Consider the following 27,457-nt stretch of genomic DNA (forward strand, 5'->3'; position numbering starts at 1 on the left):
CTGCCCGTTTCTGCATAATTCAAGCAGGCAATGAGCCCCGTCGGGTCTTTTTAAAAATGGCGGGTGGGGAAGCTAAACTAATGCGTTATAGTGAGAAGGAGAGATGTTGTGTGGGAAAATTGCTTTTTTTCACTCGATCTGTCCAACTTATCACCTTATTGCCTCTAAAATGTAAATAAAACACTATAAAGAGTTTTATATAATGTGTCATTACATACCTGTTTGAAGGTTTTTAGGGTGGTGCTAAAGTGATCTTAGAAGTAAACAGCGGCTTTGAGAATGATGATCGCATGCAATGATGACAAAAAAAAAATACTAGGTATCCCCCCCTTACCCCCGTCACTGGTCCATTACTTGTTTTTAAAGGATGGTAGAAGTGCTCCACCTGGTGGAGAGAGATTTTAAGACAGAAATTGTTGCTCTATCCGTGCTGTACGTCACGACATGACACGTCAAGATGTAACGGAGGGTCAGTTTTTTAAACTTTTCTCCAATACTATAGAGCCATTACCAGGTCGATCAACGCTTGGATAGAAACCTAGTTTTGACGTCAACACAGTCGTTACAGTCCCATTAGTTTTCTTTGTAGCCTCGTTTAAATGTTGCGGTTGCGCACATTTGTACGGAATGGGGTGAGTTTACGTTAGCTATCAACATTTTCTAAATTTAGTCGGTCACCAGAGGTCAGCCTCGATGTTGCGGTGGGTTACTAATTGTGTCTTTGTCATTGGGTCTTCCTTTGACAGCTACGTCATGATGATGCCGTTCAAGCGTCAGGCGCTGGTGGAGTTTGAAGCCATGGAGAGTGCCGACCAGTGCGTGACATGCGGTGCCAACGAAGCGGTCTACATTGCCGGCCAGCAGGCCTTCTTCAACTACTCCACCAGCAAGAGGATCACGCGGCCAACTAACGCCGATGACCCCAACAGTGGCAACAAAGTCCTGCTCCTCTCCATTCAGAACCCCCTCTATCCCATCACCACTGTAAGTTCATGTACTTCATGCCAGTTCAGTGCAATGGTTGAGTTTACAATGTTGACAATAGTTTAGTTCACTATGGTTTAGTTTACAATGGTTTCGCTTTCAATAGTTTAAATTACGGTAGTCAACCCACTGGGCACAAGCTGGTTAAATCAACGTTGTTTCAACGTAATTTGTCAACATATTGTGATGTGGAATCTACGTGGAAAATACATTGGATTTGAAAAAAAAGTAATCAACTGTCATCAAATGTTGTTTTGAGGTGTGTCATTTCAACCACAGGATTATGTCATCGTGGTAACCAATTTTCAACATAGACAAACCTTGTATAAAATATGTTGAATTTGTACAAATTATAACAACGTCATATTTTCAACGTAATATCCACTATAAGAAAAAAAACAATAGGCTGGGCAGCACCTCCTACTGGACAGTCAATCTATCTACAGCCATTCCTTCAGTCTCCCATCCAGGGTTTTAACCCAGCCCTGCTTAGCATTGATATATGTCACTGACTATTAACCATAATATAATTATATATATGCCATTTAGCAGATGCTTTCATCCAAATCGACTTACAGTAATGCATGCATACACTTTACTTGTGTGTGGCCCTGTGGATGGTCCAGGGACTCGAACCCAAAATCCCGGCTTCTCAAGCGCCATGCACTACTGAGACGACCCTGGGTTTATAAGCGTGGAAATTGACTCTGCCGCTCGAGCATGCTTTTGCGACACAGTCGATAGCACGCCGGGCTAGAAGGTCGGGGGTTCGAGACCTGCTCACTGCTGTTTCATTACATTACATTCATTACATTACATTACATTCATTACATAACTGAGTCATAGAGGACGACTTTGTTGGCGCTGCGTGTCAGACACTGGTCAGCACTGTCCGTGGCTTTAAACTCCACCAGCGCCTGGCGCTTGAACGCCATCATCATGACATTGTGGTCAAAGGAAGAACCATTGGCAAAGGCACAAATTAGTAACCCGCCGCAACATCGAGGCTGATCTCTAGTGACAGACCAAATTTAGAAAATGTTGATAGCTAACTAGCATGGAACGTGGTCATAGGTTCAGAGATTACATCTATAGAATACGGCGCATGATTGTCATGCAAATGTAGTGATTGTGTCTTAGCACATTGGCAATCGTGAGAATGATTGTTGAGAAATCTCATCGTTGCTATGAAAGTCATTCCAAAGGGTAGGGTCACAGAGCAAATGGAATGTAACCATACTTTATCGATCATTCTGTGTATCATCAATGACGCTATTTAGGCCTATGTAGCATTTGGGACGTAATCAACAGCTGTTGTTTAAATTCAGCCCAGGATTCAACAAAAAATAGATAATGCCTAGGGTTTCACGCTTTGGTTTATTTTGAAATGCAATCTACGAGTTAATATTAAGTATGTTGGATTCAAGTTGAAGAATAGGATTCAATCAAGTAAAACGTCATTTAAAGTGAATATAAAGTTTGATTTGATTTAGCCCTATTTCTTTTAACATATATTGTTTGGTTGAAATGGAGACATGAATCCAACATATCAATTATTCATTTGTTTACAAACTGGAATTGAAGCCAAACTCAGTGGTACAGATAGTGCTATCCAAGCAGAAGATGTATTTCCTTCAAATGTTGATATTTGGTTGTGTTGACAGCCAAACACAATTGAATATCGCTTTTGTAACACGGTAAATAGCCTATTAACTTGTCGACAAGTTAACAAATGATATGTTGGATTCACGTCTCCATCGCAACCAAACAATATATTAAAGTCTAGAATAAAGCCAATGGCCCAGATGGAACTATCCAAGCAGTAGATACATATCCTTTAAATGTTGATATTTGATTGCATTGTCAACCAAACACAATTCAATATTTCCTTTGTAAGACAGTAAATAGCATAATGTTAAGGCTATCTTTACAAACTAAAATAACAGCATTTATTCAACCTCAACATGAGTAACACATCCAAGACTACATTTTGAGTTTACTGTAACTATAAATGTATTCTTATAGAAAGCGTTCAGGGTCGCAGGTCTGTAGAAATCTTTGCAATTGCTATAATAATCTGTACAAAAACTCAAACGCCATTTATCCACCATGTTCTTTAATGGAGTCTCAGGTTTCTGCAATCTAGGTCACGTGGTTGTGCTATTAGATCAAGCACAGTGATAACACATTAAGTTGTTGTATCTAGGTGAACTAAATATCTGACATTCCAATTTGAACTTTGGTGTGCTTTTAAATGGTTGAAAGCGCGGTGATAACACGTTGGGAATTCAACAAACTTTTGGCCGTCTTTTTGAGTGTGTGTAAATAGGTTGGAACCACAATGATCAAAGTATCTACCAAATATTACCCAATTCTGTAATGGTTTTCTTGTGGGGAAAGAGAGGCGGACCAAAATGAAGCTCAGGACTGAGAGGAAGCTCAGGACTGAGAGGAAGCTCAGGCAGGTTGATAAATCGAGCAGACCCTGGCTGGCTGGCGGTTCCGGCAGATCCTGGCTGGCTGGCGGTTCTGGCAGATCCTGGCTGGCTGGCGGTTCCGGCAGACCCTGGCTGGCTGGCGGATCCTGGCTGACTGGTGGATCCTGGCTGACTGGCGGATCCTGGCTGACTGGCAGTTCTGGCAGATCCTGGCTGAATGGCGGATCCTGGCTGAATGGCAGTTCTGGCAGATCCTGGCTGAATGGCTGTTCTGGCAGATCCTGGCTGACTGGCGGTTCCGGCAGACCCTGGCTGACTGGCGGATCCTGGCTGACTGGTGGATCCTGGCTGACTGGCAGTTCTGGCAGATCCTGGCTGAATGGCGGATCCTGGCTGACTGGCAGATCCTGGCTGACTGGCGGATCCTGGCTGACTGGCGGATCCTGGCTGACTGGCAGTTCTGGCAGATCCTGGCTGAATGGCGGATCTGGCGGCGCTGGGCAGACTGGCGGCGCTGGGCAGACTGGCGGCACTGATGGTGCTGGGCAGACTGGCGGCGCTGGGCAGACTGGTGGCACTGGGCAGACTGGTGGCACTGACGGCGCTGGGCAGACTGGCGGCGCTGGGCAGACTGGCGGCGCTGGGCAGATTGGCGGCGCTGGGCAGACTGGCGGCACTGGCGGCGCTGGGCAGACGGGTGGCTCAGGCGGCGCTGGGCAGACGGGTGGCTCAGGCGGCGCTGGGCAGACGGGTGGCTCAGGCGGCGCTGGGCAGACGGGTGGCTCAGGCGGCGCTGGGCAGACGGGTGGCTCAGGCGGCGCTGGGCAGACAGGTGGCCCAGGCGGCGCTGGGCAGACTGGCGGCGCTGGCGACGCTGGGCAGATGGGTGGCTCAGGCGGCGCTGAGCAGACTGGCGGCGCCTCTGGACTGAGGGGCGGAAACTCTGGTAGCGCCGGACAGGCGGGAGCCCCTGTGTTGATGGAACGGAGAGACAGCCTGGTGCGGCGTGCCGGCACTGGTGGTACCGGGCTGGGGACACCACCTGAGGGCGAATGCCTTGCATACTACGCCAAATCAACTCCTCTCGCTCTTCACACTCCCCCAATTCTATTAACACCTCCTCAAGTGTCTCCTCATCTCCCATCCGTTCACTCTCCTCCATTCTGTCCAATAACTCCTCGACCCTCTCAGACTCAGCCCTCAGCTTCGCCGATAGCTCCGATAACATCCATGGCTCCTTACGGTTAACAGGGGAAGTTGGCTCAGGTCTGGCTCCTGCCTCTGCCACACTCTCCCTGTGCCCCCCCCAATAAATTTTTGGGGGTGCCTCTCGGGCTTCCAGCCGCTCTGCCGTGCTAGCTCCTCATAATGCCGCCTCTCTGCTTTCGCTGCCTCCAGCTCGGCTTTGGGGCGGCAATATACCCCTGGCTCTGCCCAGGGTCCTTTCCCGTCAAGGATCTCCTCCCAAGTCCACTTCTCTAAATAGTGCAGCCTCTCCCACTGCTGCTGCTGTTGCTGCTGCTGCTGTTGCTGCTGCCTCTGTTTACCACGCCGCTTGGTCCTTGGTTTGTGGGTAATTCTGTAATGGTTTTCTTGTGGGGAAAGAGAGGCGGACCAAAATGCAGCGTGTTTAGTTTTGTGCATCTTTAATAAAGATGAAAGTACTACAATTTACAAAACAAGAAATGTGAAAAAACCAAAACAGTCCTATCTGGTGCCACAAACACAAAGACAGGAACAATTACCCACAAAACCCAACACAAAACAGGCTACCTAAATATGGTTCCCAATCAGAGACAATGACTAACACCTGCCTCTGATTGAGAACCATATTAGGCCTAACATAGAAATCGACAAACCAGACACACAACATAGAATGCCCACCCAGCTCACGTCCTGACAACACTAAAACAAGGAAAACACACACGAACGATGGTCAGAACCTGACAAATTCTCCACGTTGAAATGACATTTTGTGCCCAGTGGGAAGCTTGCAAGGATTTTGTTCACAATGGTTTAGTTCACAATGGTATGGCTTACGATAGTTTCGTTCATAATGTTTTAATTCATGATAGGTTTGCTTATGATGGTTTAGCTTACAGTATTTTAGCTTACGATGGTTTAGTTCACGATGCAATGGTTCAATTTGTGATAGTTCAGCAATGGTTTTGGTCACAATAGTTAAGAATGTTTAAGTTCAGAATGGTTTAGCTTTACAATGGTGTTGCTTACAATGATTTAGTTTACAGCGATTTAGCTTGGGTTTCCCGAAAGCCTTGTAGCTAATGTGGCATGTTATTTATCTCGACAACCCAGCTGCTCAGCCACAAGAGAGTAACATAAAGTCTAAAATGTATGTTTAACTGACAGCCAATGAACTAATATAATCAAAATGAACAAATATGAACAAATATAATAAAAATAAGCCAGATTAAAGACTTTTCGACGTGCGTTGTTGGTCTGGGTCATCTAGAAAAATACCACATGAACTACTAAGCTTTTAGGAAACTCACCCCTGAATTGCGACTTATTATTGTGCTCAGTTCGGCATTAGTCAGAACCCTGTCGTTGCTCTTCTGTCTTCTAGGATGTTCTGTACACAGTCTGCAATCCCATAGGCAACGTACTGCGCATTGTCATCTTCAAACGCAATGGAATCCAGGCCATGGTGGAATATCCTTTCTGGAGTCATGCTGGGCTACTGCAGGCGTGCGTGTGTGCGTGCGTGCGTGCGTGTGAGTGTTTGTGCATGCACGGGTGTGTGACGAGGATGCATCTACTGTGGATGCATGTACATGTGTGTGGATTCAGGAGTCTGTCTGTATGAGTGATTTTTTTTGCGTACATGTCTGTGTATGTCTCTCTGTGGGTTTGTGTGAGTATGCACACCTGCATCAGTATGTCACTTTGGAGTGGGAAACAAGCTGTCATTCAGTGCTGGCCCCACACAGAAACACAGAAACACACACATGCACGCACGCACACACACACACACACACACACACACTCAGGCTGTAAAAAGCTTCAGAGTAGAGGAGCAGAACCCACTCCACTCGACCGGGTCCTCAAGAGCGCTGGAGCAGCATTCCAGCGGACGAGATGGCCCTTCATCAAATATGGATGACTGTCTCTCGGCATCACACACACTCCTGGCACACACACATCTAGCATGAATAAACACCTGACAGCATCAGCGCTCACTTATATGTCGGAAGCAGTGTGTGTGTGTGTCTATTATGGTTTGCACACCTCCAGTATGTGCAGTGGGTTAGAGGCCATATTTCAACACACTTTTCATTATGCAAGCCTTATATCAACCTTATATCAACCTTATATCAACCTTATAACAACCTTATAACAACCTATGTAATATTTAGCATGTTGTAGGCCAGTCAGTGCATATAGTTCTGGAGTGTGAACCACATTTGCGTTCAGTTTTTGTATCTTCTTGGAAAAATAATCAACAATGGGAAGTACTTTTTAACTGATATACTGAAGTACTGATATACCTAGTTCATAGTAGACTGTTAGACTGTAAACTCTCCTTCCAGATTCACATTAAGCATCTCCAATCCAAAATTACATCTAGAATTGGCTTCCTATTTCGCAACAAAGCCTCCTTCACTCAGGCCGACAAACATACCCCGTAAAACTGACTATCCTACCGATCCTTGACTTCGACGATGTAATCTACAAAAAAGATTCCAACACTCTACTCAGCAAACGGGATGTAGTCTATCACAGTGACATCCGTTTGATCACCAAAGCCCCATATACTACCCACCACTGCGACCTGTACACTTTTGTTGGCTGGCCCTCACTACATATCCGTCGCCAAACCCACTGGATCCAGGTCATCTATAAGTCTTTGCTAGGTAAAGCCCCGCCTTATCTCAGCTCACTGGTCACCATAGCAACACCCACCCATAGCACGCGCTCCAGCAGGTATATTGCACGGGTCATCCCCAAAGCCAACATTTCCTTTGGCCGCCTTTCCTTCCAGTTCTCTGCTGCCAATGACTGGAACGAATTGAAAAAACCCGGAAGCTGGAGTCTTATATCTCCCTCTCTAACTTTAAGCATCAGCTGTCAGAGCAGCTTACCGATCACCGTACCTGTACACAGCCAATCTGTAAATAGCACACCCAACTACCTCATCCCCATATTATTACTTAACCTCTTGTTCTTTTGCACGCCAGTATCTCTACTTGCACATCATCATCTGCACATATATCACTCCAGTAGTAATGCTAATTTGTAATTATTTTCCCCTCTATGGCCTATTTATTGCCTACCTCCCTACATTTGCACACACTGTAATAGATCTTTCTAATTTTCTTTTCTGTTGTGTTATTGACTGTACGTTTGTTTCTGTGTAACTCGGTGTTGTTGTTTGTGTCGCACTGCTTTGCTTTATCTTGGCCAGGTCGCAGTTGTAAATGAGAACTTGTTCTCAGCTGGCCTACCTGGTTAAATAAAGGTGAAATAAAATAACATAAATAGTCATTTGATAATTATTTCCCATATTGTTCCCTTATTTGTAGTTACATTGTAACGCAATGGGCCTCTGTTTATATTTACTGTCTAGCATTATAAGACATTTGGCGTTGTCCCCAAGTTGGCTCATTATGTGGATCATGTACAGATATCAGTCCAGAGATTCTTGCTAATGGTACCACTAGGAGCAGAGATTGGCCAATGGAAACCCAGGAGACAAGAGATTGTTGTCACTGTTGTTTCAGGTTTCATGGATGCTTAAATCCCCTGTTTTATTGCCACTGGGAGGTGGTTGCCGCGGCAATGGGGGTTTCTAAGGCGCTCTGTGTTGCATGTGTGTTTGATCTGATCTGATCTGATCTGTGTGTGTGTGTGTGTGTGTGTGTGTGTGTGTGTGTGTGTGTGTGTGTGTGTGTGTGTGTGTGTGTGTGTGTGTGTGTGTGTGTGTGTGTGTGTGTGTGTGTGTGTGTGTGTGTGTGTGTGTGTGTGTGTGTGTGTGTTCCAATGGGAGTACCATCACATACTGTATTTTATCATATAACAATGAAGACATTGGCTCAACAAGTGAGAAACAGAAAGACAGTTTGGCCCGCCTCAATTAGATTTCAATTAGATTATATTACCACAGCCATTTTGGACCTTTTTATGCTCTTAGGTTTTTATACTGCATTTTACTTTTACGACCAAATTTGCATAAAGATCTAGCCGTCTGCATTTTACTGGAACCAGAGCAGCTTGATCAGATTGCATGATGAACCCAGTGCAACTGTGCTTTAGAGTAGCTGGAGTCCGCTCAGTCACTGCCAGTACGGATATAGAATAGGGCCTTGTTCAAACACTCTTAAAAATTAATTCTTCCTTCCTACCTTCTTCAGCTAATTACTGATCTGACATGAATGGATTGATGTAAGCAAGCTTTCCATTGTATTGCACCAATTATGCCATGTCAGATGAGTGATTACTTACAAGGAAGCGAGGGAGGAGAATGCTTTTTAGGAGGATTTGAACCGGGCCCTATTCTATAAACAAATCTGCAATTGCTGAGCTGATTACAGCTTCGCCGAAGCATAATTTCATTGGGCTGAGTGACCTAAAAGTATGCGAGCAGCCTTAGTCATCTGCAGGTTTGGCTTGTGGTTCTTGCGCCATCTCTTATGTTATTGCCTTCTGGTCATTTGTGATTCTACACTGATCTATTCTGTTTGCCACACAATGTTTTGAATTATTCCACTGAGATCCTCCTAGTTGCTCTTCCTTAATGGTGTCGCCACGTTCGAAACTGTCAAAAATGCCCAGAAGGCAAAATCAGCACTCAACGGAGCAGACATATACGCCGGCTGCTGTACCCTGAAGATAGAATACGCTCGGGTAAACACACTCACAAACCCACATACACACACAGTGCTCCCACACACTCCACCAGGATTCCTGTGGACCCCTAACACACATGCACCGGTGCTCTGCTCTCTCTCCCCATGCAGCCCACGCGACTCAACGTCCTCCGCAACGACAATGATAGCTGGGACTACACCAAGCCCTTTCTCGTCAGGCGAGGTACGATATCCTTCCTTCCTGCTGAATCTCTTCATGTACTAGGGTTGTATTTATTACGTAGCAAATTGAAGAAAACGGACTAGAACAAGGAGAGACTACCTGGACGTGTCCAATAAGAAACGCACATTTTAGTTCTAGGTTGCAAAATGTTTTAAACTATTCTCCCGTTGCAGCTCTAATGAATACGACATTTATGTGTGTGCGTTGTGTGTGTCACTTCTGTTTTACAAAGAGCTGAAATTAAAATATGGTGAGCAGAGCAACCCTCACATCTGTAGCCGTGGTTGTCAAACCATTTCAAAACCATTTCAACCTTCACACTCCTACAGACGCATAATCAGTTGAAATGGGCTGTGACAAGAAATGAGTTCCGCCATTGTGGTTTTACATTCGTTCCTTAAAGAGTGGCCATGAATCTCAATTTGCCAGTTCGTCTCTTGATTTCTCTTCAACATTAGGCCTCAGTCTTTGTCCCTGCCTAGTCTTCTTCATTGCCTAACTAAAATGAGTCAAAATGACATTTTCTCTTTCAGTCATCCGCACTTGTTCCATCAGAGAACCTTGGTTACATCCAGATCCTTCTGTTTTACGCATGAATTGTTAATAGAAATGTCAGATTTTGTTGATGATGGTCACCCTCTCTGTGTACCACTTCCTGTGCTTATAGTGCTGTAGCTCGCTGTTGCTTTAGCGTCCCCTACTTCTCAGTGCTGCAGATCAGAGTGTGTACGGCCCAGTTGTCACTGTCTAGAACAGAGTTTCCCAAACTCATCATCAAGATTTGATTGTTTGAATCAGCTGTGTAGTTAGTTCTTGGGCAAAAAAATAAATGTGCCCTCAGGCAGGGCCCCAGGACCGAGTTTGGGAAACCCGGGTTTAGTAGTACCTTCATTTTTTAATCACAAATGGTATTTTATCCACTAACCCCAACCTTATCTTATCCACATGTGTTTATGTATATAGTTAGGAAGAGAGCCATCTGATTGAATCAAGTCCTGATTGTGTACACGTACTCAAATAAATATTTTATTGCAACCAACCAATCCATCACATTTATTTTACAAAGCTCTTTTCACATCAGCAGTTGTCACAAAGTGCTATACAGATAACCAGCCTAAAACTCCAAACAGCAAGCAATGCAGATGTTGAAGCACAGTGGCTAGGAAAAACACCCTAGAAAGGAAGGAACCGAGGAAGGAACCTAGAGAGGTACAGGCTCTGAGGGGTGGCCAGTCCTCGTCTGCCTGTGCCAGGTGTAAATTATAACAGTACATGGTCATTTAGGCCAGATCGTTCTTCAAGACGTTCATAGATGACCAACATGGTCAATAGTTTAACACCTCAGGAGTAAATGTCAGTTGGCTTTTCATAGCCGAGAAATGATTAAAGTATCTGTGATGAATAACATATATGTTTATTCGTCGTTTCGTCACAATATTGTTTTGAACTGTCCTTTTTAGGACTGATGCACAGCTGAGCATTCTGCTCAATTCAGTCTCAATGAATGCTGATGAAGATTTTGTCTAAAGTGCATCACTGTGGCTTTGAAACCCGATGACATTTCAAAAGGAGGCAAATCATGTTTAAGACAAGCTTTTGTCATTGTGATGTCGCCAGATTTACTTTAGATACCGTATAACTTCAGCTAGCTAGCTAAGATTGAGGGGAGAGCGCTGACATTTTATCTAGCTAACGTTAGCAGTGCTAGCTATTTCTGACAAACTTTTGTAGCTGAGGGCAAAATTGCCATCTCTCTAAAATAAACTTGATGGCGAAGTTGTTTTCCACAAATGATTTGTCTACATTAGCAAATGTCATTGTATTTCCAGGTCACTATAGTGTACATTTGACGGTCATTAGCCCCCATTCAGACTCAGCATTAACAACCAGACATCAATATGCTGCAGCATCTGGCAATGACGCGATTGATGGAGGTGCATCCCATGAATATGCCTCCACTTCTATCAGTCTGTCCTTGAACAAATCTTCATGGAAACATTGGATGTTTTTATCTAATACAGCCCGTCTTTGAAAAAGAAAAAACATTCATCCCTTTGCCGTGGCCATGGTAGCCTACATTGCAGGGTACAAATGCTGACAGGAACTATTGAAAAACAATAACGACGCTCGAACCCTTGGATTTGTCAGTGTCGAGTAGGTCCAGAAAATAAAGCAACTCGGGTGAAATGGCTATTGCTACCCCCCCTCCTTTAATCTTTCATTTTCTTATCTATCTATCTTACTACTCAATCGGTGAAAACACCATAGAATCTGTTCATAACAGAGCCTATTCCCCTGTCCCTTTGCTGAGCCCATACCAATAAATTGATGCATATTAATCTGATATACAGATACACAGTGCATTCTGGAAGTATTCTGACCCCTTTCCCTTTCTTCCACATTTTGTTACGTTACAGCCTTATACTTATATGGATTAAAATGTTTTTTCTCAGCAATCTACACACCTACACCTACCCCATAATGACAAAGCAAAAACATTTTTCGAAATTTTTGCACATAAAAAAAACAAAAAAACAAAAACAGAAATACCTTATTTACACAAGTATACAGACCATTTGCAACGAGACTCGAAATTGAGCTCAAGTGCATCCTGTTTCCATTCATCATCGGTCAGATGTTTCTACAACTTGATTAGTCCACCTGTGGTACATTCAATTAACTGGACATGGTTTGGAAAGGCAGACACCTGTTTTTTTATAAGGTCCCACAGTTGACAGTGCATGTCAGAGCAAAAGCAAGCCATGAGGTCGAGGGAATTGTCCGTAGAGCTCTGAGACAGGATTGTGTCGAGGCACCGATCTGGGGAATGGGCCCAAAAAATGTCTACAGCATTAAAGTTCCAAGAAGTTCCAAGAACACAGTGGCCTCCATCATTCTTAAATAGAATAAGTTTTGAACCACCAAGACTCTTCCTAAAGCTGTCCGCCCGGCCAAACTGAGCAATCGGGGGAGAAGGGCCTTGGTTAGGGAGGTGACCAAAAACCAGATGGTCACTCTGACAGAGCTCAAGAGTTCCTCTGTGGAGATGGGAGGACCTTCCAGAAGGACAACCATCTCTGCAGCACTCCACCAATTAGGACTTTATGGTAGAGTGGCCAGAAGGAAGCCACTCTTCAGTAAAAGGCACATTACAGCCCGCTTGGAGTTTTCCAAAAGGCACCTAGGACTCTCAGACCATGAGAAACAAGATTCTCTGGTCTGATGAAACCAAGATTGAACTCTTTGCCCTGACTGCCAAGCGTCACATCTGGAGGAAACCTGGCACCGTCCATACGGTGAAACATGGTGGTGGCAGCATCATGCTGTGGGAATGTTTTTCAGCGGCAGGGACTGGGAGACTAGTCAGGATTGAGAGAAAGATGAATGGAGCAAAGTATAAAGAGATCCTTGATGAAAACCTGCTCCAGAGCAGGACCTCAGACTGGGGCGAAGGTTCACCTTCCAACAGGACAACGACCCTAAGCACACAGCCACGACAATGCAGGAGTGGCTATGGGACAAGTCTCTGAATGTCCTTGAGTGGCCCAGCCAAAGCCCGTTCTAGAACCCGATCAAACATCTCTGGAGAGACCTGAAAATAGCTGTGCATTGACGCTCCCCATCCAACCTGACAGATCTTGAGAGGATCTGCAGAGAAGAATGGGAGAAACTCCCCAAATACAGTTGTGCCAAGCTTGTAGCATAATACCCAAGAAGACTTGAGGCTGTAATCACTACCAAAGGTGCTTCAACAAAGTACTGAGTAAAGGGTTTGAATACTTATGTAAATGTGATATTTTGGGGGGAGGGGTATTTATACATTTGCAAAATGTTCTAAAAACCTGTTTTTGCTTTGTCATTATGGGGTATTGTGTGTAGATTGACATGGGGAAAAAACGATTGAATCAATTTTAGAATAAGGCTGTAACGTAACAAAATGTGTAAAAAGTCAAGGGGTCTGAATACTTTCCGAATGCACTGTACAATAGCATTGTCCCCACACCAAATATTAAAGCTTTGCAATGCTCAATAAAAGAGAACCCTTGGTCTCTGAATTTGAAGCTTTCATGTACTGGGGCTGCTTTAACAATATGAGGTGCTGTAGATAGACTACAGCCCATAATCATATTCATATAAATGGGAGCATGGTTTTTAACCAAGCAGAAAGCCTGCCTTGTGTGACTTGGGCTTGATTAAACGTCCGTTGGACGGTGTGATTGACACGCCAACTCCGATTCCAATTCTCTCGCCACAAATGGAGGGTAAACAGTGTCTTATCACCCACAAGCCAGGGCTGCTCTCCAATCGATCGCCTTGCCGTGTATTGGATTTGAAGGTCTGTTTGACTTTGACGGCGTCAAGGACTTTTTGCCGTGGAGTTGAAGATGTGTGGTCAGCTTCCAATTGTTTCTATTGACTGGAGGAAGGAGACAGACAAGCATCTAGAAAAATAGCAAGAGGCTGAAAATAAAATGCTGACATGAAAAAAGGCTGAATAATAATGGGTTGGAAGCACTTTAGTGCAAACAGAGAGACATTAACATAAAACAGCCCCACACAATCCTCTTGAGCCACAGACGGTACATTTAAATCCTAATCAGCTTGCATTTTGGGGAAATTGAAATGCTATATTCGCACTTGAGGCCCTTACCATATCAGATGCTCTTCAAAAAGGATTTGTTCGGTGTCTATACAGTAACTTATTATACAAACATAGAGAAGGACAGCGTGTAAATAGATGTAATTCTTCTCATCAGAATCACATAGTAGTTTATGGATGTTGTCTTTTAAACCTCTCGTTCGTTCTTTTGAGTACATCTCCTCGAAGGTACTCAAGAACATTGCCTCAAAACACTTCCAAGTAAAGTCTCGAAGTGTATTCACACCTACAGGGGACGTGCCTTATTAAATATTTTGATAAGACACGAGGGAAACACGTCAGGTGTGTTCCACACATCTCTTACTCTTATCTGTAAAAAAAAATAAAAAATAAAAAAAAACGTTTCACAGTGTAATTTTTGCCGCTCTATCGTTTTTTAAATGTATTGATCCCCTATGTACTGCCAGCTTTATGTGGGCAGATACAATTTCCATAGATTTATCCCAACTACTGGGATGGCGTCATTGTCAGAGGCCTCTCTGTATCTTCTCGCTCTCTCTCTCTCTCCCCTCCTCGCTCTTCCTCCCCCCTCTCTCTTTCTCTCTCTCTGCCACTCTGTCAGGCGAATGGCGAACCTGTCGGCTCAGTGCAGGCATCAAGGCCACTCCTCCTCTCCTCTCAGTTAATCCTTCTTCTCTCTCCTCTCTTTGGGGTTTCTGTACAAGTACGGCAACCCACCAATCCCACCGGTTCTTGCCCGCCTAACTGCTCGTTTTGTACCAATTAGCTTAGCTCTGCATGAGCTCGGTCCCCTGTGGACGACATGCGTTCTCTTTTAACTCAGCGCTGCACCTTCCGTTTGTGTCTGCGTGAGCAGCACCAGTTCTCCCTCGCATTGTTGAAATGAGACTTTGAAATTATGTTCAAATGATGTAGCGCAGGTTGAGTCATTGGTGCTTGTGTTGAAAGACACGTGCACGTGAACAGCACGCGCACACGCAGTCTGGCACACACATTTCTCTCAAATCCCCAGTGTAACGGGGTTCACTGAGTTGACGGCTGTGCATAGGTCATTGCAATACTCACGCCGTCCAACTCCCACCAGCACCTCGAAAATGTTATGGAATCCTTTCGTATTAGATGGCATTTGTTTGATGAGTGAGGGATGCAGTGAGAGAGCCTGGTACCTATATCTGCTTGTGCTGTACAGACAAAGCCCCATAGAGGTATACAGCACAAACAGATCTGGGACCAGGCTAACAAAGACGGAGGCTGTTTCCAGCAATGCTCCATATGGTAGTCTGTAACTTCATTGGGACACCTTACATGAAAACAATTACATTACATATGCTTCAGTCTTAGTTCTGACAGCACCTAGAGTGGGTTTGTCTGCGACTCTGCCAGTAAGCTGCATTAGGGAAAAGACGGGCTGAAAATACTCTTATCTTTGTTCTGTTTGTCCCCTTCCTGGTTCACAGTAAGAGGATTAGGGTAGAAGGCTGCTTGATATACCTTTTTCCATGTCAATGCATTTTCCCTCCTATCTGGGTCAACGTTTCCACCCGAGGCCATTGAACTGTAACTGTGACATTTTAACTGTCATTTTCACACACCCCTCTTCCTGACCCCCTCCCAATTTGTGTGTGTGTGTGTGTGTGTGTGTGTGTGTGTGTGTGTGTGTGTGTGTGTGTGTGTGTGTGTGTGTGTGTGTGTGCGTATATGTGCTTGTGTGTTAGACTTGTGTGTGTTAATCCCGTGTGTGTGTGTGCCTGTGTCTGTTAGTCTCCATGTGTGTGTATCTGTGCGTGTCTGTGCATTTTTGAGGGGATTGATGTGCAGTTGGCACCTGGTGGCATTGTCACTTCACATTTGCCTTACACTGTGTATTCTCTCTGTGTTGCAGAGCGGGGGAAGGGAAGGCAACGCCAGGCCATTCTGGGAGAGCATCCGTCCTCCTACAGCGACAACGGCTATGGTCAGTGTCGCTTAAATTAGCTGCCTCTCTTTATCCCTACCTCCCTCCCTAGCTCATTCTCTCTTTTTGTCTCATGTCTCTCCCTCACACACACAAACACACACACGAGGGCACACACGCTTACTCCCTCTCTCTTTATCCCTCTCATTGACTCATCTCTCTCTTTCTCCATCTCTCGCTCCCCCTCTCAGCATCTCTCTCTCTCTCTAGATCCCTCTTTCAGTCTCCTCTCTTTCAGTCTCTCTTCTTCCACCTTTCTTTCTCCCAGCCTCTCCCTTTCTCTGTATCCCTCTCTCAGACTCATCATCGCTCTCTTTCTCAGAATCTCTCTTTATCCATCCCTCTCTCTCTCTCTCTCTCTCTCTCTCTCTCTCTCTGTGACTGTCATTGTGCAGCTGGGCTTTGGGTATCCTGTAATTAAGCTCCATCCCCTACAGACACTTACATCTGGAGGAGGTGGTGGAGGTTGGATGGATGGATGGAAAAACAGGGGGAGGAGGGGTGGTGTCTGCGTATGTGTGTGTGTGTGTGTGTGTGTGTGTGTGTGTGTGTGTGTGTGTGTGTGTGTGTGTGTGTGTGTGTATATGTGTGTGTCGGTAGTTTGGAAAGAGTGTGGTGATGTGAGCGGCTACTCTTGAAGGCCCTTGGTAATTAGCAAGATCTGCGGGGGAAACAGGGTGCAGTGGTGTAGAAAATGGTCTAGGACCTATTTTAGTACTGCTGGAATTTTCTTTCCTTCTTTGTGGAGGGCTGGGGACTGAGGGGCTGACGGGCTGGGGGCTGGGGGCTGAGGGCTGGGGGCTGGGGGCTGGGGGCTGAGGGGCTGAGGAATGGGGGGGCTGAGGAATGGGGGCTGGGGCCTGAGGGCTGCGGGGCTGGGGGCTGAGGGGCTGGGGGCTGAGGGCTGGGGGCTGGGGGCTGGGGGCTGGGGGGCTGAGGGCTGGGGGCTGAGGGCTGGGGGCTGGGGGCTGGGGGCTGCGGGGCGGGGCTGAGGGGCTGAGGAATGGGGGCTGAGGAATGGGGGCTGGGGCCTGAGGGCTGCGGGGCTGGGGGCTGAGGGCTGGGGGGCTGGGGGCTGGGGGCTGAGGGGCTGAGGAATGGGGGGCTGGGGCCTGAGGGCTGCGGGGCTGAGGGCTGGGGGGCTGAGGGCTGAGGGGAGAAGTTTGCACTGTCATCTCAACCATCCCCAATAAGGTCATCCTATGTCTATGGCAGCTTTTTCTTGTTCTTTCTCTTTTTCTCTCTCTGCCCACTCTCTCTCTCTCTCACTCTATTTCTTTTTCTCTCCCACTTTCTCTCTCTCCCCTCATCTATATATATATTTTCTCTCTCTCGCTCTCTCTCTCCCTCTCTCCTTCTCTCTCTCTCTCTATCCCCCTATCCTCATCTTCCCTCTCTTTCTCACTTTCTCTCATTGTCTTATTCTCTCCCTCTCACTCTCTCTCTCCCACTCTCCAGGGCCACACTGCCCCCTGCTGCCCGTGCCAAGCAATAACAGGTACAAGAGGAGCTCTCTCCATGACGCCCAGGAGGTGGTCGTCTACCCCCTGCCCCAGACCTCCTCCTATATGGGCCACACCTCCAGCTCGTCGGTCGCCATGGTGAGCGGCCTGCACCCCGCCAAGATGAACTGCACCCGCATCTTCAACCTCTTCTGCCTGTACGGGAATATTGAGAAGGTCAGTGTCAGCAACTGTTTTCACATGCAATTAAAGCTAGATTGGATTGCCCCTTTTAAATGAGAGGGTTGAGGGCAGTCGAATGACAGCTAGTGTGACTAGGGGGTGGATACAATCAAAGTTGCCATGGCAATCTTTATGCAGTAGCTTTGGTTACAGAATCACTGCCAGCAACCTACCACTGTGAGGGGAGTACCTACCAGTTTGATTCAATTGAACCCTGAACCGAAATATGTTTAGATTGAGACTTATTTCATTTGGTCTCTGTATTAATGTGGATTAAAAACAAAAGTGTGCTTAGTGATTAATTGACCAATTGAATCAAGTGTGCTGGTACTGGAGTAGTACTGGCGTAGTCGAAGAGAAGCCATCAGTAGAGGAAATACAAAACTGACCCAAGATCAGTGTCGCCTAGTAGAATATCGGAAGGTCTGTATTGATTCACAGTGATGCCATTCGGTCTTATTTACGCCCCCAGGTGAAGTTTATGAAGAGCGTCCCGGGCACCGCACTGGTAGAGATGGGAGATGAGTACGCTGTGGACCGATCTATCACACACCTTAACAGCATCAAGGTGTTCAGCAAGAGGCTCAACGTCTGGTGAGGAGGTTACATGTTTCACCTTTGACCCCCACCCCTTGAACCCATAGCTTGATGAGCGTGACGTTCATCTTTCCTTGCCTCCTTGTCAAAATACGTTGGATGAACAGGTGCAAGGGAAGAACCATGGATTTTCTCCTCAAATGCGTTTTGAGAAGGAGGCAAGAAGAGAGGATGCAAGGTCATTTTTTGAAAGGGATATTGTTTGAACACTTAGAACCCTTGGTTTCATCTAATTTCAGATCAATAATTACTTCTAAGAAGGAAGGAAAGGAGGATTTTAGAAGGATTTTAACAGGGCCTATACCATGATACTTAACACATGCTTTCGCTAAAGCAACAGAAACCAAAATGTATAGTTTGGCTCTTTATTTCGGCCTTACATAAAATAAAACTTTCCTTCAGTAAATGTTGTAATTTATGACCTAAATATAGGATTCTTATGTTTCGATAAAAAATGTCAACATTAACTTAGAAATAGCTATTAAAAATAGAAATAGCTATTACCATCATCATTATCATCAATCTGTTGGTTTAGCAAGTTTGTGTTTTGGAATCTTCAAAAGCGTTATAGACAAAAGGACAGAGGAGTTGCACTTATTTGTCTCGACAGCGTTGGCTGTTCAATGCCTCTGTGTGGGTTGCGTTGCGCTGTCCTATCAAATTGGCAGCCTCCATCTATCAGAATAATGAATTGCCTTAGCTGCTAGATCCAGTTTAGAGGAGGCTTCGTTCAGCTCCACTGGGCCTCAAACTCGCCGCAAGGAATTCAAACAGCGTTTCATTATGTTGGCGGACGGTCCACCACCAACCCACTGCATACCCAATCTGAAGACATTGCTGCAACATGTGGGGCGTTGTTTGTAACATGCTATATGTTGTGAAAGAAATGGATTTCGTGGCATAAAACACATCGTTTTCCATAGCATGTTATAAACAATGCCCCAAAATAGTATAGAATGTTACAATACAAACAATGCCAGAATAATTATAGCATGTTAAAAAATTGTGCTGCAATAGTTATATCACTAGGCCTCTATTTGAGAGACTGCATATCATTGGAAAACCTAAAGGGCATTTCATAAATCCCCTTCAACCCGTTGGGAGTTAGTCTCTTGCAGCACTAAGCCGATACGTACCTAACCTCTTGTTCCCCTCAGCCCTTGAGAGCCAATTTGTTATTTGAGGGTCAAGACACGTCTTCCTATACCTATCTGTACCTTGGCCTCATGAAGGTATATTATTTTGATTTATTTCACCTTTATTTAGCCAGGTAGGCTAGTTGACAACAAGTTCTCATTTGCAACTGCGACCTGGCCAAGATAAAGCGTAGCAATTCGACACATACAACAACACAGAGTTACACATGGAATAAACAAAACATACAGTCAATAATACAATAGGAAAAAAAGGGGGGGAGTCTATATACAGTGAGTGCAAATGAGGTAAGATAAGGGAGTTAAGGCAATAAATAGGCCATGATGGTGAAGTAATTACAATATAGCAATGGAATGGTAGATGTGCAGAAGATGAATGTGCAAGTAGTGATACTGGGGTGCAAACGAGCAATATAAATAAATAAATAAATACAGTATGGGGATGAGGTAGATAGATGGGCTGTTTACAGATGGGCTATGTACAGGTGCAGTGATCTGTGAGCTGCTCTGACAGCTGGTGCTTAAAGCTAGTGAGGGAGATATGAGTCTCCAGCTTCAGTGATTTTTGCAGTTCATTCCAGTCATTGGTACCAGAGAAATGGAAGGAAAGGCGACCAAAGGAGGAATTGGCGTTGGGGTGACCAGTGAGATATACCTGCTGGAGCGCGTGCTACGAGTGGGTGCTGCTATGATGACCAGTGAGCTGAGATAAGGCGGGGATTTACCTAGCAGAGTATGAAGCGAGGGCCACCCAATGAGAGCGTACTGGTCGCAGTGGTGGGTAGTGCTTTGGGCTTTTGTGACAGAATGGATGGCACTGTGATAGACTGCATCCAATTTGTTGAGTAGAGTGTTGGAGGCTATTTTATAGATGACATCGCCGAAGTCGAGGATCGGTAGGATTGGTCAGTTTTACGAGTTTGGCAGCATGAGTGAAGGATTCTTTGTTGCGAAATAGGAAGCCAATTCTAGATTTTATTTTGGATTGTAGGTGCCTAATGTGAGTCTGGAAGGAGATTTTACAGTCTACCCAGACACCTAGGTATTTTTAGTTGTCCACGTATTCTAAGTCAGAACCGTCCAGAGTAGTGATGCTGGACGGGCGGGTATAAACCCCATTTAAAATGCTTCCTTTTTGTTCACCCACTAAAGGAGAGCTGGAAACATAGAATTACATAGATTTTCTATGGCTGGAATACTATCAGCTGCGTTCTGATTCCTCTCCTTTACTCATCTTCTTATCTCTTCCCCATCCCTCCCTTCCCTTGTTTATCATTCCTGTTACACACACTCTGTCTATCTATCTATTGCTCTATCCATTCATCCCTCCCTTCCTCGATCTTTCCCTCCCTCCAGTGTGTCCAAGCAGCACGCGGTCATCCCCAGTCAGGTGTTTGAGCTGGAGGACGGCAGCAGCAGCTACAAGGACTTCGGGATGACCCGGAACAACCGCTTCAGCAGCGTGGGCCAGGCGTCCAAGAACATCATCCAGCCGCCCGCCACTGTGCTGCACTTCTACAATGTCCCGCCCTGCATCACTGAGGACGAGCTGCAGAGGGTGGGTGTGGAGGGGAGGGAGGAAGGAAGGGGTGGGTGTTTAGTCTGGAATGGTGACTGATGTCTTGAGAGGCGGGAGGTTGGGTTAAGGGGAGGTTGAACCCTTTCTATAATGGAATTAAACATTTGGGTGACCCTGAGAATGGGTAACAGGAGACTCTTGCCTATAGGGTAGAGAGGACACAAGCAAGTGGGGCGATTGTTCTTAACATTTTAATAATCAGGCATTAAAATGTTTGCAATATGTTTTTTGGCATCAGACAGACAGTGGCCCAGTGGCCCTCCAAGACCAGGTTTGAATAACACTTGCCTGTAGGAGCCTATTTATTGTCCGGTGTTGAGATTCACATCATACCATCGCCATCTAGTGGATTATTTACACAAAACAAAGAATGAAGCAATGTTGATGCAATAGCTGAATCCTTTCTGTTGTGTGCTTTATGTTTAGTTATGTACAGAGCATGAGGTACCCGGTTTCATCAAGTTCAAAGTCTTCGATGCAAAACGTAAGTGCTCATTCCATTCATTGTGTTGGACTAAATGGACGATATACAGCATGAGTCAATTCAGTAGAGGTACTTGTCATAGACATTCAGCTGTTTTTCTAATTGTGTCAGCAACAGCTAGGCACCTAAATGTAATTAACAAGGAATAAAATAAATAGATAAATAGTATTCTACTATGATTGATATGAATAGACCACTATGGATGCTTTTCTATAAATGTTCATAAATGCTTTCCAAATTATCATACATGTTGTAAATGCTTATAAATTGTAAGGCGTATCAATGTTTACGAATGATGAAATACTTAATAAATGCGCATAACATATTGTTATTTATTATTAACAAGCACTTTCACATGTTATCTTTTCCAATCACTGTCTTTTCAAGATGGCCAATGTTTTTCCCTCTTCCCTTTTTCCCTCTAGCCAGCTCCAAAACGATCTCAGGCTTATTCGAATTTGACAACAAGACACACGCTGTGGAGGTTCTAACAGTCCTCAACCACCACCAGATCAGAATACCAAGTAAGTACTGTGTCTTACTCTGGAGAGAATGCTTGCTTCAATGACAGAAAAGTAGAGCGAGAGATGATGAGAGAATGACTGAAAGCGAATGGGTCACAAGGCAGTAGGCTGGATTCAAACCTCTGCCAGCACCATATGTGTGCCAGAGACTGCAGCCCTAGAAAACCACTAGAAAACCCATGCCAACTCCTCTGTCTCTTTTTAAATGACATCTTCGAGACATTTAACATGGTTCTGCAACTATCCACCTAAAAAAAAAATATATATAAGGTTAACGTCCACACGGAAATCTAATTGGCACAATGCAAATGCAATTATTAAGAGGCTAGATAAAAAATAGCTAATCCTGGCGACCAATGTTCTAGCATGAATTTATTGAGGCGTGCAGCTCAGGGATGTGAAGGTGTTACAAGCCTGGTCTATGTGTTTAGTGTAATTAACAACTATCAAATGAAAAGCAAAGAGTCAATCAAATAATGACTCCGTAGAACGAGGAATGCATTTACTCAATTCAACTAATATTAATGTATTAAGTCACGAAATCAATGAGATTCAAACAATTACAGTGTACATTAAATACGTGATACATTACAGAATAACGCAGAGTAAATGACTATCACCAATAGGCTAAGACTTCACGTGGTTACACACGTCTTCAGTTCAGAATCATCTCTTTAAGAGAAAAAAACTGTGTGTGTCTGATACACGTAGGAGCTTGGTAGCAAGTTCTCAAAGTATGAGCAAATTCACTTCCCTCTTAACGCACCCCCAATCTGAATGAACACTTCTTAACACTTCACTAGTGAAAACAAAAGGTAGGAACAACACACCCAGATTCTTATATAATCAACTCAATTTTAATGTTATGATGGACAACAGGAATGTGCAAAATAACCTGTCAACCCAATATACAATTTTTTTTTTTTTTTACCTTTATTTAGCTAGTCAGTTAAGAACAAATTCTTATTTACAATGACGGCCTACCCCGGCCAAACCCTAACCCGGACGACGCCAATTGTGTGCCGCCCTATGGGACTCCCAAACATGGCCCGTTGTGATACAGCCTGGAATCAAACCAGGATCTATAGTGACGCCTCTAGCACTGAAATGCAGTGCCTTAAGACTGCTGTGCCATTCGGGAGCCCAAAGACTCGTCCCCATACCGGGAGTCAAACCCAGGCCGCCTGGGTGAAAACCAGGAATCCTAACCGCTTGAATATACCGCCATCCATCCGGACAATGTCAAATAGAATCAACACGCCAGGCTAGCCGCTAGACGCCTGTTCATCACTGGCCTTCATCATCGTTCACATTTGTTCACTCTCTCTATTTTTCAACTACAATACAAGTTAAAGACATGTTTGTTTTATTCTTCCCTTGTGCTCCTCCCTTACACAGCAGGTATTCACCTTCACACTGGCCCGACAACGCAAACAAAAGCCAGTAGACTTTGGGTCTTTTTTTATTTTCTTTTTACTGTGAGGCAAAACAAAAATGGAGCCCCCCTCAAACAACTCCATCTTGTGCTTTCATTATTTGTTTTTGTGGCAGAGGAGGAAAATTGCAGGAGAAAGCTTTGTTTTCTCTAGTAATAATGGCTTTCATACAGACAGCCTCAATCCACAGTCTCTTTGTGGGTGGCAGGCGTAAGGTCCCCAGTTACCTGAAAATAGTCAGAATACAGAATATAAGGAATAACCCCTTGAGGCAACACAACACACACACAAACACTCACTCCTTCATTCGCTCACTCACACATGTACATATAGTGGGGCAAAAAAGTATTTAGTCAGCCAACAATTGTGCAAGTTATCCCACTTAAAAAGATGAGAGGCCTGTAATTTTCATCATAGATACACTTCAACTATGACAGACAAAATGAGGGGGAAAAAATCCAGGAAATCACATTGTAGGATTTTTTATGAATTTATTTGCAAATTATGGTGGAAAATAAGTATTTGGTCACCTACAAACAAGCAAGATTTCTGTCTCTCACAGATCTGTAACTTCTTCTTTAAGAGGCTCCTCTGTCCTCCATTCGTTACCTGTATTAATGGCACCTGTTTGAACTTGTTATCAGTATAAAAGCCACCTGTCCACAACCTCAAACAGTCACACTCCAAACTCCACTATGGCCAAGACCAAAGAGCTGTCAAAGGACACCAGAAACAAAATTGTAGACCTGCACCAGGCTGGGAAGACTGGATCTGCAATAGGTAAGCAGCTTGGTTTGAAGAAATCAACTGTGGGAGCAATTATTAGGAAATGGAAGACATACAAGACCACTGATAATCTGCCTCGATCTGGGGCTCCACGTAAGATCTCACCCCGTGGGGTCAAAATGATCACAAGAACGGTGAGCAAAAATCCCAGAACCACACGGGGGGACCTAATGAATGACCTGCAGAGAGCTGGGACCAAAGTAACAAAGCCTACGATCAGTAACACACTACGCCGCCAGGGACTCAAATCCAGCAGTGCCAGATGTGTTCCCCTGCTTAAGCCAGTACATGTCCAGGCCCATCTGAAGTTGGCTAGAGAGCATTTGGATGATCCTGAAGAAGATTGGGAGAATGTCATATGGTCAGATGAAACCAAAATAGAACTTTTTGGTAAAAACTCAACTCGTCTGGTTTGGAGGACAAAGAATGCTGAGTTGCATCCAAAGAACACCATACCTACTGTGAAGCATGGAGGTGGAAACATCATGCTTTGGGGCTGTTTTTCTGCAAAGGGACCAGGACGACTGATCCGTGTAAAGGAAAGAATGGGGCCATGTATCGTGAGATTTTGAGTGAAAACCTCCTTCCATCAGCAAGAGCATTGAAGATGAAACGTGGCTGGGTCTTTCAGCATGACAATGATCCCAAACACACCGCCCGGGCAACGAAGGAGTGGCTTCGTAAGAAGCATTTCAAGGTCCTAGAGTGGCCTAGCCAGTCTCCAGATCTCAACCCCATAGAAAATCTTTGGAGGGAGTTGAAAGTCCGTGTTGCCCTGCAACAGCCCCAAAACATCACTGCTCTTGAGGAGATCTGCATGGAGGAATGGGCCAAAATACCAGCAACAGTGTGTGAAAACCTTGAAGACTCACAGAAAACGTTTGACCTCTGTCATTGCCAACAAAGGGTATATAACAAAGTATTGAGATAAACTTTTGTTATTGACCAAATACTTATTTTCCACCATAATTTGCATATAAATTCATTAAAAATCCTACAATGTGATTTTCTGGAATTTCTTTTCTCATTTTGTCTGTCATAGTTGAAGTGTACCTATGATGAAAATTACAGGCCTCTCTCATCTTTTTAAGTGGGAGAACTTGCACAATTGGTGGCTGACTAAATACTTTTTTGCCCCACTGTACATGTATACTGACTCTACACACACATCCTGTTGCCTATCACCTTACCCCTATACATATCTACCTCCATCACTCCATTGGAACTGACTTTTTAAATATTTCCTGTATATAGTATGCTTATAGTATGCATTTCACTGAACTTGTGCATGTGACATTAAAACTTGAAACACGATCCTGACTAATAAATACCAGTTGAAATGTTGATGCATAAAGAGACATGACATGTTATAAGCATTATTAAAAAACATTATAAAGGCGTGTGCATCCTTATAACAAGAAGTAAACAATTATACCTGCAGGCTACCTCCCCTGTGATCCAGGAAATCTATTGTGCAAACACACACCTACACACACACACACACACACACACACACACACACACACACACACACACACCACAAAGTAAATGTATTGAGTTAAAGGTGTGTGCAAGTCATGCATTTTTTAATCTTCTCCTCATTCCTTCTTCCTATTCTGTCTTTCCATCTGCAGATGGTTCCAACCCTTACACCCTCAAGCTTTGCTTCTCCACTTCCTCACACCTCTGAGACCTGGAAAAACCAAGATGGCCGCCGTACTAGTACGCCATCAACAAGGAGAGAAGCGGATCGGGGAGAAAGGAAGAGCACCCAATGAAGGAGAGCGAAAGAAACAACGCCAGAGTGGAGTCAACACACTTTCTCGGACCTGAGAATGGAAAAGCGAGGAGTTAAAAACACTCAAGATCCCCCCCCCCCCCATGTGAACTATCTTAATGGATTATTTCTGTAGTATTTTTTCCTATGTTTACAAAAATTATTTGAAGGAGCTGCAGTGGTTGGGCTGACAGTTGTAACTGGCAGAGGGAGAGGAAAGCCCAACTATGCATCCTAGCAGGGCTGCTTACTCTGCACCACAATTTATTTGACATTTCCTGTGCTGACTTGATGAGGGCCGAATTTGACTTGTGTCTTTTTGTTGCGTGACCTATTTTAGTGGTCAAAAGACAGTGGCCTACGGTACATTTTCATTCCTAAACTGATGTCAATGGCCAGTGGCCAGTTTTATAACTTTCAGAAGATTCCCAAAGGGCAGCTGGGATAAAAAATTACAAATTGAAACCAATGGAGGGCCAAACAATTTAGGCGGTGGAGGCCTGCTCTGAGCTAGGGGAAACACTGGTGGAAACTAGTGGAAATGCGTGTGCCTAACTCTGCAATATAAGAGATTACTCAGTGTTTGTAAATGAACAACCTGTTCACATTATATTGTACATATGTGTGTATAGCAGTTGAGTGGGTGTCCGGGCACTATGTTAATAAGAGCAGTTCCTTATGGAAAAAAACTACATTTCACATGTGAATTGTTCCAAGAAAAAACATTTCCATGTGATTTCAAATCATATGATTTTCCACATGTGAAATCAGGTGGTTTTTCTGTAAGGGGTGTTTCTAAACTTTTTCTGTCGATGGTCCTCTTCTTTGGAGGGCCATTTGAATGAAAACTAAAATGAACACTTGAGACTGTCAGCTTACTATCTGATGGTCAGCAGCAACCCGCCGTGTCGGTCCCTGGATCAAGGGTTGGAAAATACTCAGCCGTTACGAGACGTCTGTCTTCTCTCAAGACTACATTTTTTGAAGAAGAAGAAGACATTTCAAACTGTGTTTCAAGTGTTCCAAACCCTGAAGGTCCATGCGGGTTGGATGTGTTTCGTGTTCCCAGTTATACTGTGTCTCCATGTTTGTACTTGGCCCACCACCACCACGTCTGAAGAATTCACTGTGAGCATGTGCAGTCATTAAAACATTTGCCAGTCGATACACAACGATGTCATTTTATTCTTATTCCGATAGGCGCCTATCCATTTAGCATTCTATTATATATTCAGTTCTGGTAACACTTTGCAATAAGGTTACCTTTAAGGGGTTATCATTTGTTTATTATTTAATTAAACATTTATAGAACATCATGTCGCTACTAAATTTCATTTGAACAATGAGAACAGTGAGACTTGAGATTTCTGCTGCTTTGTCATGTTTC

The 27,457-nt window shown here is 44.4% G+C and overlaps 1 protein-coding gene across 1 annotated transcript in view; it reads left to right on the top strand.

The window, feature by feature from the left end:
* Positions 1 to 27,242, top strand: part of LOC135539455 (heterogeneous nuclear ribonucleoprotein L-like) — a 57,196-nt gene extending 29,954 nt beyond the window's left edge. The window contains exons 3-13 of the mRNA XM_064965348.1: positions 747 to 984; positions 6,010 to 6,095; positions 9,191 to 9,287; positions 9,401 to 9,473; positions 15,977 to 16,048; positions 17,507 to 17,727; positions 18,206 to 18,327; positions 20,841 to 21,042; positions 21,490 to 21,547; positions 21,973 to 22,071; positions 25,928 to 27,242. Coding sequence (XP_064821420.1) covers positions 747 to 984; positions 6,010 to 6,095; positions 9,191 to 9,287; positions 9,401 to 9,473; positions 15,977 to 16,048; positions 17,507 to 17,727; positions 18,206 to 18,327; positions 20,841 to 21,042; positions 21,490 to 21,547; positions 21,973 to 22,071; positions 25,928 to 25,983 — 1,324 coding nt within the window. The 3' untranslated portion in view covers positions 25,984 to 27,242. The remainder of the gene's footprint in view (positions 1 to 746; positions 985 to 6,009; positions 6,096 to 9,190; positions 9,288 to 9,400; positions 9,474 to 15,976; positions 16,049 to 17,506; positions 17,728 to 18,205; positions 18,328 to 20,840; positions 21,043 to 21,489; positions 21,548 to 21,972; positions 22,072 to 25,927) is intronic.
* The last annotated feature ends 215 nt before the right edge of the window (positions 27,243 to 27,457 follow it).

Source organism: Oncorhynchus masou, chromosome 5 (genome assembly GCF_036934945.1).
Source record: "Oncorhynchus masou masou isolate Uvic2021 chromosome 5, UVic_Omas_1.1, whole genome shotgun sequence".
In the NCBI taxonomy this organism is placed as follows: domain Eukaryota; kingdom Metazoa; phylum Chordata; class Actinopteri; order Salmoniformes; family Salmonidae; genus Oncorhynchus; species Oncorhynchus masou.